Source organism: Salvelinus sp. IW2-2015, linkage group LG31 (assembly GCF_002910315.2).
Source record: "Salvelinus sp. IW2-2015 linkage group LG31, ASM291031v2, whole genome shotgun sequence".
Taxonomy (NCBI): Eukaryota; Metazoa; Chordata; class Actinopteri; order Salmoniformes; family Salmonidae; genus Salvelinus; species Salvelinus sp. IW2-2015.
Window position 1 is genome coordinate 17,369,438 of NC_036870.1, and position 14,759 is coordinate 17,384,196.

General features: G+C 41.2%; 1 protein-coding gene across 3 annotated transcripts in view; it reads left to right on the forward strand.

Annotated features, from left to right (window-relative positions):
* The window catches only part of LOC111956086 (ubiquitin-conjugating enzyme E2 E1-like), a 114,127-nt gene that overhangs the window by 92,986 nt on the left and 6,382 nt on the right, over nucleotides 1-14,759 (forward strand). The window contains exons 1-3 of one of the 3 annotated variants that reach the window (XM_023976518.3): nucleotides 2,972-3,159; nucleotides 3,952-4,100; nucleotides 4,685-4,735. In XM_023976518.3, coding sequence (XP_023832286.1) covers nucleotides 3,958-4,100; nucleotides 4,685-4,735 — 194 coding nt within the window. In that variant the 5' untranslated portion in view covers nucleotides 2,972-3,159; nucleotides 3,952-3,957. Of the gene's footprint in view, nucleotides 1-2,971; nucleotides 3,160-3,662; nucleotides 3,685-3,951; nucleotides 4,101-4,684; nucleotides 4,736-14,759 lie in introns of those variants that run through there. The other 2 variants (XM_070436351.1, XM_070436350.1) reach the window with 2 other exon arrangements.

Here is a 14,759-nt window from a genome sequence, read left to right on the forward strand (position 1 = left end):
CGGGGTGTTAAGCATGTCCCAGTTTAGGTCACCTAACAGCACGAGCTCTGAAGATAGATGGGGGGCAATCAATTCACATATGGTGTACAGGGCACAGCTGGGGGCAGAATGTGTTCTATAGCAAGCGGCAACGGTGAGAGACTTGTTTCTGGAAAGGTGGATTTTTAAAAGTAGAAGCTCAAATTGTTTGGGCACAGAAATGGATAGTAAGACAGAACTCTGCAGGCTATCTTTGGAGTAGATAGCAACTCCGCCCCCTTTGGCAGTTCTATCTTGTCAGAAAATGTTATAGTTAGGGATGGACATTTCAGGGTTTTTGGTGGTCTTCCTAAGCCAGGATTCAGACATGGCTAGAACATCCGGGTTGGCAGAGTGTGCTAAGGCAGTGAATAAAACAAACTTAGGGAGGAGGCTTCTAATGTTAACATGCATGAAACCAAGGCTTTTACGGTTACAGAAGTCAACAAATGAGAGTGCCTGGTTACCAATGTAATTAGAGCCCATGATATACGGTCTGATATACCATGGCTGTCAGCCAATCAGCATTCAGGGCTCGAACCACCCAATTTATAATATAATCCATATCTAATATCTCAACCTTTTCCGAGGGACTGGCTGCCGGTATGGTGTGTTGTTCCTCCTTTGAGGACAGTAAATTCCACAGGTTGGTGGTGCTGGTCAATGGTTTAAAGGTTAGGCTCAATCAGACCATCTGACTGGAGAGGTTGACTGTTTGCCCTGTAGCCTACTGCACTCAAATGAACCCTTTAAGACCAATATTGGTAATGTGTATACATTCAAAATGTAGTTAAGTGGACTTTGTATGGACCATCAATCAATCAAATGTATTTATAAAGCCCTTCTTACATCAGCTGATGTCAAAGTGCTGTACAGAAACCCAGCCTAAAACCCCAAACAGCAAGCAATGCAGGTGTAGAAGCACAGGGGCTAGGAAAAACTCCCTAGAAAGGACAACCTCCTGTGGTCTGCCATCATCACATTGAAGAAGCCATCCCATGTGGTGAAGCCACTACACCAGGTGAGTTCTGACTGTACAAAACAGTAGCCTACATGTACCTGCAAGTTAGCGTCTTCGCTCAGTTATCCATTAGCCCACATGGCCCATTGCTACCTGCAATAAGAGGATGGGAGACAATTTGGAAGGAATGCTTTGGCATGTAGGAAACTTAATGTAACCTAATATGACCATCATAAAGAAGAGATAAGAACATATCATCTCTCTCTGTCACCCTCTGCTGATTATTGGGAGTGTCTGGTAACTTCATTTTTTAATTATGTATTGATGAGCACATTACATTATAGAGGAGGCTGGTCGGAGGAGCTATAGGATGACAGGCTCATTGTAATGGCTGGAATGGAATAAATGGAACGGTATCAAAAGCGTCAAAGATATGGAAATCACGTTTGACTCTGTTCCATTCCAGCCATTACAATGAGCCGGTCCTATAGCTCCTCCCACTAGCCTCCACTGCATTTTAGATATATATAAACACGTATGTAAAGTGTAGGTCCCATGTTTCATGAGCTGAAATAAAAGATCCAAAACATTTTCCAGAAGCGCTAAAAGCTTTCCTTTCAGATTCTGTGAACAAATTTGTTTACATCCCTGTTAGTGAGCATTTCTCCTTTGCAAAGATAATCCATCCTCCTGACGGGAGTGGCAAATCAAGAATCTGATTAAAGAGCATGATCATTACGCAGGTATACCTTGTGCTGGGGACAATAAAAGGCCACTCTAAAACGTGCAGTTTTGTCACAACACAATGCCACAGATGTTTTGAGGGAGTGTGCAATTGGCATGCTGACTGCAGGAATGTCCACCAGAGCTGTTGCAAGATAATTTAATGTTATTTTCTCTACCATAAGCTTCCTCCAATGTCATTTTAGAGAATTTGGCAGTACATCCAACCGGCCTCTCAACCGCAGACAGCCCAGGACCTCCACATCCGGCTTCTTCACCTGCTGGATCGTCTGAGACCAGCCACCCAGACAGCTGATGAAACTATTGGTTTGCACAAACGAAGAATTTCTTCACAAACTGTCAGAAACCGTCTCAGGGAAGCTCATCTGCGTACTCGTCGTAACCGACTTCAGAGGGCAAACGCTCACCTTCGATGACCACTGGCACGCTGGGAAAATGTGTGTTTCACGGGTGAATCACAGTTTCAACTGTACCTGGTATATGGCAGACAGCGTGTATGGCGTGTATGGTGTCGTGAGCGGTTTGCTGATGTCAACGTTGTTGATGCTGATGTCAACAGTGCCTCATGGTTGCGGTGGGGTTATGGTACGGACAAAAACACAATTGCATTTTATCGATGGCAATTTGAATGCACAGAGATTCCGTGACGAGATCCTGAGGCCCATTGTCGTGCCCTTCTTCCGCCGCCATCACCTCATGTTTCAGCATGATAATGCACAGCCCCATGTCGCAAGGATCTGTACACAATTCCTGGAAGCTGAACATGTCCCAGTTCTTCCATGGCCTGCATACTCACCAGACATGTCCCCCATTGAGCATGTTTGAGATGCTCTGGATCTACGTGTATGACAGACGGTGTGTTCCAGTTCCCGCCAACATCCAGCAACTTCGCACAGCCATTGAAGAGGAGTGGGACAACATTCCACAGACTACAATTAACAGCCCGATCAACTCTATGTGAAGGAGACGTTGTGCTGCATGAGGCAAATGGTGGTCACATCAGATACGGACTGCTTTTCTGATCCACACCCCTACCTTTTTTTAAGGTATCTGTGACCAACAGATGCATGTATTCTCAGTCATGTGAAATCAATAGATTAGAGACTAATATATTTATTTAAATTGACTGTTTTCCTTATATGAACTGTAACTCAAAATATTTTTCATTGTTGCATGTTGCGTTTATATTTTTGTTCAGTGTATAGGCTTATGTCCACAATAGTCTGTTAGAATCAGCGCACACCTGTCTGTTGACTTTCTCTTTTCCCGAATTTTAGAGCAGTGCTCAGCTAGCTCTCAATTTGACGTTGTCATCGGGTGTACCCAACCGAGAGGGAATCCATTGCCCTGGATAACTGTAGCTACGTCTGCTGCTGTACCCACACTTCCGCTCTGCAAGAGGCACGCGTCCAGGCATTCACAGACACAAAGAAAAGGTGGGCCTATCTAACAATGAATGCTTTTAAAATATCGTGAAATATGTATCCGTATTGTATTGTTTGGCGCGTCTGAGGGATCGACATTTGGATCTCGTCGATGGATGGGATCTATCCGTCGGGGGAAATTGAAGGAAATGGTCTGTCCTAAAGACTGGACTGAGACTGTCGAGGGATAAAGATGCCAATATTACGTCGAATTGTAAAACACATTGGTTCGGTCTACAGATTCAACTAGTTTGGCATAAATATCCGGCAAATTCTCTTATGGGCATCTGATTTCAAAGTGAAAGTTTCATCAAGTCAATGAATACTCACTCAGTGGGAATGAGAAAAGTTCCCCAAACGAATGCGACATTGCCCAATCCATTTTAGGCTACACTGGGCTATTTAATCAATTGAGGGAATGAGGCAATAGGCAACCCTCATCGTTCTTATTTGGCTGTAATGAATAAGAGCCGTGTGCTCCTTTTGTTGTAGCACAACCCAGCTAAAATAACGCTTCAGTGCAAACATTAGCATAAGGTCAGTAGGTTAATCTCTTAGAGCCTTATGAAAGACTGGGGATAATTATTTTACTATAAGCAGGATAAGTTCATATTGAATTGAGTATGTAAACCTATGAACCCATCGTTGCTTGGAGCCTAACAACAGTTACGCTAAAGATTGTTGCCGCTGGTTATTGATAGCATAAATCGAATATTGGCAGTGCTGCTGAACTGGGGGGTATAGATCTTAGGTGTGTTTGTTTTTCTGTAGCCTGAATGTTGCTTTTTATTTTTGTCTGTACAGGTCGTTATGTCGGATGAGGATTCGCGTGCCAGCATTAGTTCTTCTTCCTCAATTTATCAGCAGTTAAAAATAAACGCGCCTAAGAAACGAGCAGAAAGCAAAGCCATCATGAGCAAGACCTCCAAACTCCTCTCCACGAGCGCGAAAAGGTAAGGACTAGGCTGATTGTTGCTGTCAAATAAATCATGTTTCATTGAGTTGATATTTTGTAATATAGTAGCTCACACGCAGCCACTCTTGATATAATGTGTCGTCCTATCATTGACTGGCGCGTGTCACTATCAAATCACTATGTGTTTGATTTGCAGTGGACAATTTTCTGATTTCGGTTGCGTATATAAATATTTTTCGACCGTTTTAAAATGTTCTCAACCATCTTCAGTGCACGGTTGTCAAACGTTTTTTAAATTGTCATCCATTGAATCATAGGCTAACTTATTTGCATATTCACTTGAAGTGTTTTGTTAAATTGTGGTAAGAGGAAAGCTTTAAAAAATGCACAATGTAGTTTATGTATGTTTGTCCTCAACCTGTTTTACTATATCTGTCTCAATCCTTTGGTAAAATTTGCCTTCTGGACATTTTGGTTGTCTGCCATGACAATGTATCTTGTTCTCATAGCCCCCACCCAAAACACTTCATGTGGCTATGCTTGTTTCATATTAGTTATCTGCTGTAATAATCAAGACCATGTGAGTAATGATATCATTTTAATTTTTGTGCTTTATTTCAGAATTCAGAAGGAGTTGGCTGACATTACTTTGGATCCGCCACCGAACTGCAGGTAGGCTTGTGTGTGTGTGTGTGTGTGTGTGTGTGTGCGACATGATACACACAGTTCTGACATGCGTCCTGGAAGGCCAGTTAAGTGGTAAAGAAGAGATGTGCTTAGTTCGGCCTGTAGCAATACAACAAACACACTCAATCTAAGGAGACAGGAGATATTAAAGCAGTTCCTTGTCATGTGCTAATGAACCTTGAAGGCCACAGAGAGAGTTCATATCTGTATGTACAGTACCTTAAAGTATTCATACCCCTTGACTTATTCCACATTTTGTTACAGCGTGAATTCAAAATGTATTAAATATACATTTTTCACCCATCTACACACAATACCCCATAATGACAGTAAAAACATGTTTTTTGATTTTTTTGCAAATTTATTGAAAATATCTAATTTAGATTGCACACATGCTGAGCACTTGTTGGCTGCTCTTCCTTCACTCTGCGGTACAACTCATCCCAAACTATCTCAATTGGGTTGACGTCTGGTGACTCCATCATTCTTCTTCTTGGTCAAATAGCCCTTACACAGCCTGGAGGTGTGTTTTGGGTCATTGTCCTGTTGAAAAACAAATGATAGTCCCACTAAGCGCAAACCAGATGGGATGCCGTATCACTGCAGAATGTTGTGGTAACCATGCTGGTTAAGTGTGCCTWGAATTCTAAATAAATCACTGACAGTGTCACCAGCAAAGCACCACCACACCTCCTCCTCCATGCTTCACTGTGGGAATCACACATGTGGAGATCGTCCGTTCACCTACTTTGCGTCTCACAAAGACAGGGTAGTTGGAACCAAAAGTCTCAAATTATGACTCATCAAGCTAAAGGACAGATTTCCACTGGTCTAATGTCCATTGCTTGTGTTTCTTGGCCCAAGCAAGTCTCTTCTTTTTATTGGTGTCCTTTAGTGGTTTCTTAGCAGCAATTCAACCATGAAGGCCTGAATCACGCAGTCTCCTCTGAACAGTTGATGTTGAGCTGTGTCTGTTACTTGAACTCTGTGAATAATTTATTTGGCCTGCAATCTGAGGTGCAGTTAACACTAATGAACTTATCCTCTACAGCAAATGTAACTCTAGGTCTTCCTTACCTGTGGTGGTCCTTATGAGAGCCAGTTTCATCATAGCGCTTGATGGTTTTTGCTACTGCACTTGAAGAAACGTTCAAAGTTCTTGACATTTTCCTGATTGACTAACCTTCATGTTCTTAAAGTAATGATTGCCTGCTGTTTCGCTTTGCTTATTTGAGCTGTTCTTGCCATAATATGGACTTGGTCTTTTACCAAATAGGGATATATTCTGTATACTACCTTGTCACAACACAACTGATTGGCTCAAACACATTAAGAAGGAAAGAAATTCCACAAATTAACTTTTAACAAGGCACACCTGTTAATTGAATTGCATTCTAGGTGACTACCTCATGAATCTGGTTGAGATAATGCCAAGAGTGTGCAAAGCTGTCATCAAGACAAAGGATGGCTTCTTTGAAGAATCTCAAAAATATAATATATTTTCGATTTGTTTAACACTTTTTTTGGTTACTACATGATTCCATATGTGTTATTTCATAGTTTTGATGTCTTCACTATTATTCTACAATGTAGAAAATAGTAAAAATGAAGAACCCCTGGAATGAGTAAGTGTGTCAACTTTTGACTGGTACTGTAAGTATTTATACCTCTGAGTCAATACCTTTGGCTGCGATTACAGCTGGGTCTTTTTAGCTAAGTCTCTAAGAGCTTTGCATACCTGGATTGTACAATATTGCACATTCTTCAAGCTCTGTCAAATTGGTTGTTGATCAAGTCTTCGCATAGATTTTCAAGACTATTTTAAGTCAAAACTGTAATTAGGCCACTCGGGAACATTCATTGCTGTCTTGGTAAGCAATTCCAGTGTATATTTGGCCTTGTGTTTTTGTGTTTTAGGTTATTGTCCTGCTGAAAGGTGAATGTGTCTCCCATTGTCTGTTGGAAAGCAGACTGAACCAATTTCTTCCTCTAGGATGTTGCCTGTGCTTATTGCTGTATTCCGCTTCTTTTTATCCTAAAACAAACTCTAGTCCTTGCCAATGACAAGCATACCCGTAACATCATGCAGCCACCACCATGCTTGAAAAGTGGTACTCAGTGATGTGTTGGATTTGCCCCAAACATAATGCTTTGTATTCAGGACAAAAAGTATGTTTTCTACACTTTTTGCAGTATTACTTTAGTGCCTTAATGCAAACATGATGCATGTTTTGGAGTATTTTTACTCTATACAGGCTTCCTTCTTTTCACCTCTGTCATTTAGGTTAGTATTGTGGAGTAAGTAAAATGTTTTTGATCCAGTCACAGTTTTCTCATATCACAGCCATTAAACTCTTTAACTGTTTTAAAATCACCATTGGCCTCATGGTGAAATCCCTGGCCAGTTTCCTTCCTCCTCAGCAACTGAGTTAAGAAGGACACCTGTATATTTGTGATGACTGGGTGCATTGATACACCATCCAAAGTGTAATTTAATAACTTCACCATGCTCAAAGAGATATTCAATGTCTGCTTTTTTTTATTTTTACACCTACCAATAGCTGCCCTTTGCGAGGCATTTAAAAACCTCCCTGGTCTTTGTGGTTAAATCTGTGCTTGAAATTCACTACTCAATTGAGGGACCCTACAGATAATTGTTTGTGTGGGGTACAGCGATGGGGTAGTTATTAAAATCATGTTAACCACTATTATTACTGAACACGTAATGAGTCCATGCCTATTATTATTATTATTATTATTATTATTATTATATGATTTGTTAAGCACATTTTTACTCCTGAACTTATTTATGCTTGCCATAACCTAGGAGTTTAACAATTATTGACTCAAGACATTTCAGCTTTTAAAAAATTTATTAATAAAAAAAACATTCTATGAAGACTTCTATTTTGGTATTATGTGTAGGTTGTCACTAATCTCAATTGAATACATTTTAAATTCCGGCAGTAACAACAAAGTGGAAAAAGTCAAGGGGTGTGAGTACTTTCTGAAGGTAGTGTATATCTTGTTCAATGAGGTCAGAATTGACTCTCTGCTGCTGACAACAAGCTGCTGTGATGCAGTCAGTCTACACTCACTTTATGGAACTGTGGCTCATGATGATCCTGTCTAGACCTTGAGAAGCGAGCTGATTGCATGTTGGAGCAGCTCTCCAGACCACAACTGACAGACACACACACCAGTTCCAAAACAGACAATTAGCTTGCCGATGACCCTGGCATATGACTGCTATGGATTTGGCAGAGGCTGGCACAATCGACGTAATTTATTTTAGCTTTACACTCTGCAGCTGAAAAGGACCATGAACAAAGGAATACTATTTAGTCATTCAATCCATAGGTGTTTTTTTGTGGCCTGCTCTAGTCTAGTGTGCCTGCTATGGTGCTGCTGTGGTATTGGGGAAGAGGAAGGAGTCCTGGTTAATTCAGAGGGATTATGGGGGTTTAGAACCACATCACCACGTGTGGCCCAGGTGCTAGGGAAGGCGGGAGGTATGTGCTTTGGGGGGGGCTGACTCTATGAGCTATGTTCTAACCAGAGACCGGACTGGTGGACTGACCAGACCTGGTGGTTGTGTCAAAGAACGGAAGTAATTCAGTGAACCAAGCTTGTGTGACAAGTCGTCTTGCCTGAGACCTGAAGACTTGCATTAGCTCCCCGAACTAATGCCTAGGCGTTAGCTCAGCAGGCTAGTACAGTCTTATGGCTTGGTGTAGGAGACCTGGATTCAAACCCAGTTGTCAGAACTGTCAATGATGAGTCTTTGTCCCCTGCCACTGAGGGAGCCTGCAGTGTTGCACTTCTATATAATCCTCTCACTGTGGATGTAAACACACACTAGTTGTGTTCTCTATGCTTCCTTTGATAAGTAGCTGAAAAGGGGAATTCATTTTCGTACATCTCTATTTAGTATGCTTCATTGAACAGTCTGTTCATTTGGGTATGAATAATTAGGAGGCTAGACCGATCCCTTGCAGATGTGTGCTGGATTACTCATTGACGAATCTGTCTGTGGGGTGTTTCTGATGGATGGACACATTTCTCTTTTTCGCACAATTGAGACTGGCCAAGCCGTACTGCGCTGGCCTGGTTATGCATCACCATAGTTGCTGGAGCCATGAAGCAAATGATAATGTAAAAAGATCAGTCAACCCAGTAAACCTACAATGCAGATGGGTCCAAGGCCACAAATGCCCTTTTCACACTATCTTTAAATGCAATGTACACTCTTTGCATGCGGTAATTAGGGGTTTTAATGAACCTGTCAGTTTCCCTGAACTGGATGTTTTTTGCCATAGCAAGCATGTCATGTTTTCTTATGGACACTACAGGCATCTGAGTTCCTCAGATGCCAGTCATCAAAATCTAATTATACTTGACTTGGAATGCCACACACACCCCAGCCTCGTTTTAACGGTCTTGTCATCATAGTGCAAACATCACACACTCTCTCACTTCCCCATCTCTCTCTCGCTCACTTCCATTTGTTTTCCTTAGATTGCTCTTTGGCTATTGCTCCCTTGCACTTTTTTTCCCTAGCACTCATTTTCCTTACCACTCATTTTCCTTACTTTGACAAACACACTCGTACTCCCTCCCTCCCTTCAGGATGTAGCCCCTGGGTGTCTGGCCTTGCGGTAGCGTCTTGTTGGATTCCTGACATTCTCAGCGTTAAGGCTCATGACAGTAATTGAATGTTGAAGGCTTGTACTGTGTGTGTGTACAGTGCATTCAAAGTATTCAGACCCCTTCCATGTCACAGCCATATTCCAAAAATTTATTAAATAAAAAATTCCTCAGCAATCTACACACAATACCCCATAATGACAAAGCGAAAACAGGTTTTTAGACATGTTTACAAATGTATAAAAAATAATATAATGATTTACATAAGTATTCAGACCCTTTGCTATGAGACTTGAATTTGAGCTCAGGTGCATCCTGTTTCCATTGATCATCGTTGAGATGTTTCTACAACTTGATTGTAGTCCACCTCTGTTTAAATTCAATTGATTGGATATGATTTGGAAAGGCACACACCTGTCTATATAAGGTCCAAGCCATGAGGTCAAAGGAATTGTTCGTAGAGCTCTGAGACAGGATTCTGTCACGGCACAAYTCTGGGGTTGGCTACCAAAACAATTCAGCAGAATTGAAGGTCCCCAAGAACAAAATGATTTAAGACATTTTCGAATAGGGCTGTAATGTAACAAAATGTGGAGTCAATGGGTCTGAATACTTTCCGAATGCACTGTGTATATAAAAAGTGCATGAAATGTTGTTTTACAGGGTCTGCCACAGTAGTATGGCACCCCTGGAGCAAATTAGGGTTAAGTGCCTTGCTCAAGGCCTATACAGCTTCTCACCTTGTTGGCTCGGGTATTCGAGCCAGTGACTTTTCGGTTAGTGGCCCAACTGCTAGGCTACCTGCCGCCCTAAGCTTGCAAAACCTGATTGTCCCAGGCAGTCTTCCAAGTACTAACCAAGTCTGACCCTGCTTACCTTCTGAGATCGGAAAATAGTGGATTCCAATTGTTGTTCATGCCTATTTCTCTCCCCCCTCACTTTAGCTTGCACCGCTCAATGTGTAGCCCCAGCATTAACTGCTGGCTAATGAGTGTTTTGTGTGTCTGTGTGCCTCTAAAGATATTTTCACTTCAGGAAGTGTGCCAGTAGTTATTGTAATCCATCTGAGGTGCAGGTGATTCTTTGTTTACTCCCTCTAGTCTACTCTGAGTAAATTTTTTAGATTGAGAGCCAAGGATTTTTTTCTCCTTCTCTTAACCCATAACATTCTAAGCCGGGGGGAGGGGGCTCTACTAAGCTTTATGGAATTGTTTTAAGAAGGTCATATCAAGGGCCATTTTAACTATTTGATTTAGAATGTTAAGACCCCTTACTGCTATTAGCCTATACAAACGCTTTGAATAACATATTCACTATGTGGATAGTGCCAAAACAATCGAAATTAAGTTTGTTCTGAAGTGTCTGTCTTCATATCTGAGAGAGATGGGACTTTTTTTATATTAAACTAGGCAAGTCAATTCTTATTTACAATGCCGGCCAAACCCAGACGACGCTGTGCCAATTGTACGCCGCCCTATGGGACTCCCAATCTCAGCCGGATGTGATACAGCCTGGATTCAAACCAGGTACTGTAGTGACGCCTCTTGCACTGAGATGCAGTGCCTTAGAACTCTGCACCACTCTGGAGCCCAAGAAAGAAAGATCAGGAATCAGTATTATTTTTTTTTTAAATGTACAAGTATTTAACCCTTTATTTTTGGCACTGAACAGTCTCCATATATACTTCCATACATAATTTTTTTGTAGGCCAAACTTTTCGGACGCTGCAGACGATTTTGTGAGAAGACTTTCGGGACATCCCGAAGTTTTCGGGACATCTCATGGTCTGACAAACACCGCTCAAGCTCTGTCACTTTTCACCGCAGAAGTGCGACATCGGTGGATTGAAACACATCCAATTCAAAAACATATATCTCTAGCTTAAAGTGACAGATTTGTATGGGGATTTAAAAAAATATGCTAATTCGATTTCTGCGAGTGGGCGGGGACTTCAACACTTTTACACATTACAGTGTTAGTGTTGTAGCTGTTGTGTGACTGTGATGGTGTGTGTGTGACTGCTGCCAAAGTCTCTAAAGCTTTTCATATCTATAAAAAGGCCTTTCCCTGGGGTGGAAGTGTCTAGCCCACGCTGCGTTGTTAGCTAGCTCTTATAAACCCAAAGTAGTGCTGCTACCTACTGTATCTCTGAGCTGTTATATCTGAAAGGAGCTGTGTTTGTTCGATAGTCATGATCATTGGAGTTGGACCCATTATTGGAATAATGGAGGCTGTTTTCCTTGCTGTGTTCATGGTTTGTTGGGAAACTGTTGCCTCTTGTATTTTCAGTGATTGGTTTATTTTGACAGGGAGTCAATACTGAGACCAAGGTTTATTTTTCCAGGTGAGCCCTGTTTAGCACAACAATACACATCAATATACACATAAACTGCACATCCATATACACGTTATCATACAAAACCAATACATGAAAAGCAAAACACAATCATAAACAGACACACGATAGAGTAAAAAGGTCCCCTAATAGCAGTCTGAAATGCCATAGAGCAGGGGTCTTCAACGTTTTCTTGCACAGGGACCCGTGCCCAGGCAAACCGGCTACCCAGGAACCGCCATGTTAGCAAAGAAATATAATGTCTTATCAGCTGAATGGCAAGGAGAAGTATCAACATTCTAAAAATAATATATTTGGTAGATAGTTTTGTTGTTGAGGAAGTGTAAACTCAGCCTATTAGATAAAGATAACTCCAAACACATTTTTGTTAATAGCAGCTGTTTAAACAAAGGTTAGCGATGTGTTGGCAAAAATTAAGGGCTCTATTCAATCTGTTTTGCTGAAGCGTTATAGATTGCACGATAGAAATGTGAAGGTAATTTTCCGATTGAGCCGACATATGCATGAATGCAGTATTCACTGACGCCAGAACATTGCCCCACAGTAATGCTGAACTTCCACGATACGGATTAAATAGAGCCAAAAAAGAAAGATTACCAGCCGACTGGTAAGCGGATGCTTTTTCAAAGCCTCTGTCAGACAATATTAGGAGTTGAGAAATAAAGTTGACATAATTAAAAATAACACTCCTCTTTTCCACTGTAGGTATGTCATTCAAAATGTGTTTATTCTGTTGCTAGCTATATTCATAAAAACATTGAAATAAAGAACTCCATTTTTTGTGTGTGTATAGTTGAAGTCGGAAGTTTACATACACTTAGTTTGGAGTCATTAAAACTTGTTTTTCAACCACTCCACAAATTTCTTGTTAACAAACTATAGTTTTGGCAAGTCGGTTAGGACATCTACTTTGTGCATGACAAGTCATTTTCCAACAATTGTTTACAGACAGATTATTTCACTTATAATTCACTGTATCACAATTCCAGTGGGTCAGAAGTTTACAGAAAATTCCAGAAAATGATGTCATGGCTTTAGAAGCTTCTGATAGGCTAATTTGACATCATTTGAGTCAATTGGAGGTGTACCTGTGGATGTATTTCAAGGCATACCTTCAAACCCAATGCCTCTTTGCTTGACATCATGGGAAAATCAAAAGAAATCAGCCAAGACCTCAGAAAAAAAATTGCAGACCTCCACAAGTCTGGTTCATCCTTGGGAGCAATTTCCAAATGCCTGAAGGTACCACGTTCATCTGTACAAACAATAGTAAGCAAGTATAAACACCATGGGACCACGCAGCTGTCATACCGCTCAGGAAGGAGACGCGTTCTGTCTCCTAGAGATGAACGTACTTTGGTGCAAATCAATCCCAGAACAACAGCAACGGACCTTGCAAAGATGCTGGAGGAAACGGGTACAAAAGTTTCTATATCCACAGTAAAATGAGTCCAATATCAACATAACCTGAAATGCCGCGCAGCAAGGAAGAAGCCACTGCTCCAAAACCCCCATTAAAAAAGTCAGACTACGGTTAGCAACTGCACATAGGGACAGAGATCGTACTTTTTGGAGAAATGTCCTCTGGTCTGATGAAACAAAAATAGAAATGTTTGGCCATAATGACCATCGTTATGTTTGGAGGAAAAAGGGGGAGGCTTGCAAGCCGAAGAACACCATCCCAACCGTGAAGCATGGGGTGGCAGCATTATGTTGTGGGGGTGCTTTGCTGCAGCAGGGACTGGTGCACTTCACAAAATAGATGGCATCATGGGGACGGAAAATGATGTGGATATATTGAAGCAACATCTCAAGACATCAGTCAGGAAGTTCAAGCTTGGTCTCAAATGTGTCTTCCAAATGGACAATGACCCCAAGCATACATCTAAAGTTGTGGCAAAATGGCTTAAGGACAACAAAGTCAAGGTATTGGAGTGGCCATCACAAAGCCCTGACCTCAATCCTATAGAAAATGTGTTGAGTGTCAGCAAGGAGACCTACAAACCTGACTCAGTTACACCAGCTCTGTCAGGAGGAATGGGCCAAAATTCACCCAACTTATTGTGGGAAGCTTGTGGAAGGCTACCCACAACGTTTGACCCAAGTTAAACTATTTAAAGGCAATGCTACCAAATACTAATTGAGTGTATGTAAACTTCTGACCCACTGGGAATGTGATGAAAGAAATAAAAGCTGAAATAAATCATTCTCTCTACTATTATTTTTGACATTTCACTTTCTTAAAATGAAGTGGGGATCCTAACTGACCTAAGACAGGGAATTTTTACTAGGATTAAATGTCAGGAACTGTGAAACTGAGTTTAAATGTATTTGTCTATGTAAACTTCCGACTTCAAGTAAGTGTGTGTATACATACATACATACATACATACATACATACATACATACATACATACATACATACATACATACATACATACATACATACATACATACATACAGTCGTGGCCAAAAGTTTTGAGAATGACAAATATTAATTTTCACAGTCTGCTGCTTCAGTGTCTTTAGATATTTGTCAGATGTTACTATGGAATACTGAAGTATAATTACAAGCATTTCATAAGTGTCAAAGGCTTTTATTGACAATTACCTGAAGTTGATGCAAAGAGTCAATATTTGCAGTGTTGACCCTTCTTTTTCAAGACCTCTGCAATCCGCCCTGGCATGCTGTCAATTAACTTCTGGGCCACATCCTGACTGATGGCAGCCCATTCTTGCATAATCAATGCTTGGAGTTTGTCAGAATTTGTGGGTTTTTGTTTGTCCACCCGCCTCTTGAGGATTGACCACAAGTTCTCAATGGTATTAAGGTCTGGGGAGTTTCCWYGCCATGGACCCAAAATATTGATGTTTTGTTCCCCGAGCCACTTAGTTATCACTTTTTGCCTTATGGCAAGGTGCTCCATCATGCTGGAAAAGGCAGTTCGTCACCAAACTGTTCCTGGATGGTTGGGAGAAGTTCTCAGAGGAGGATGTGTTGGTACC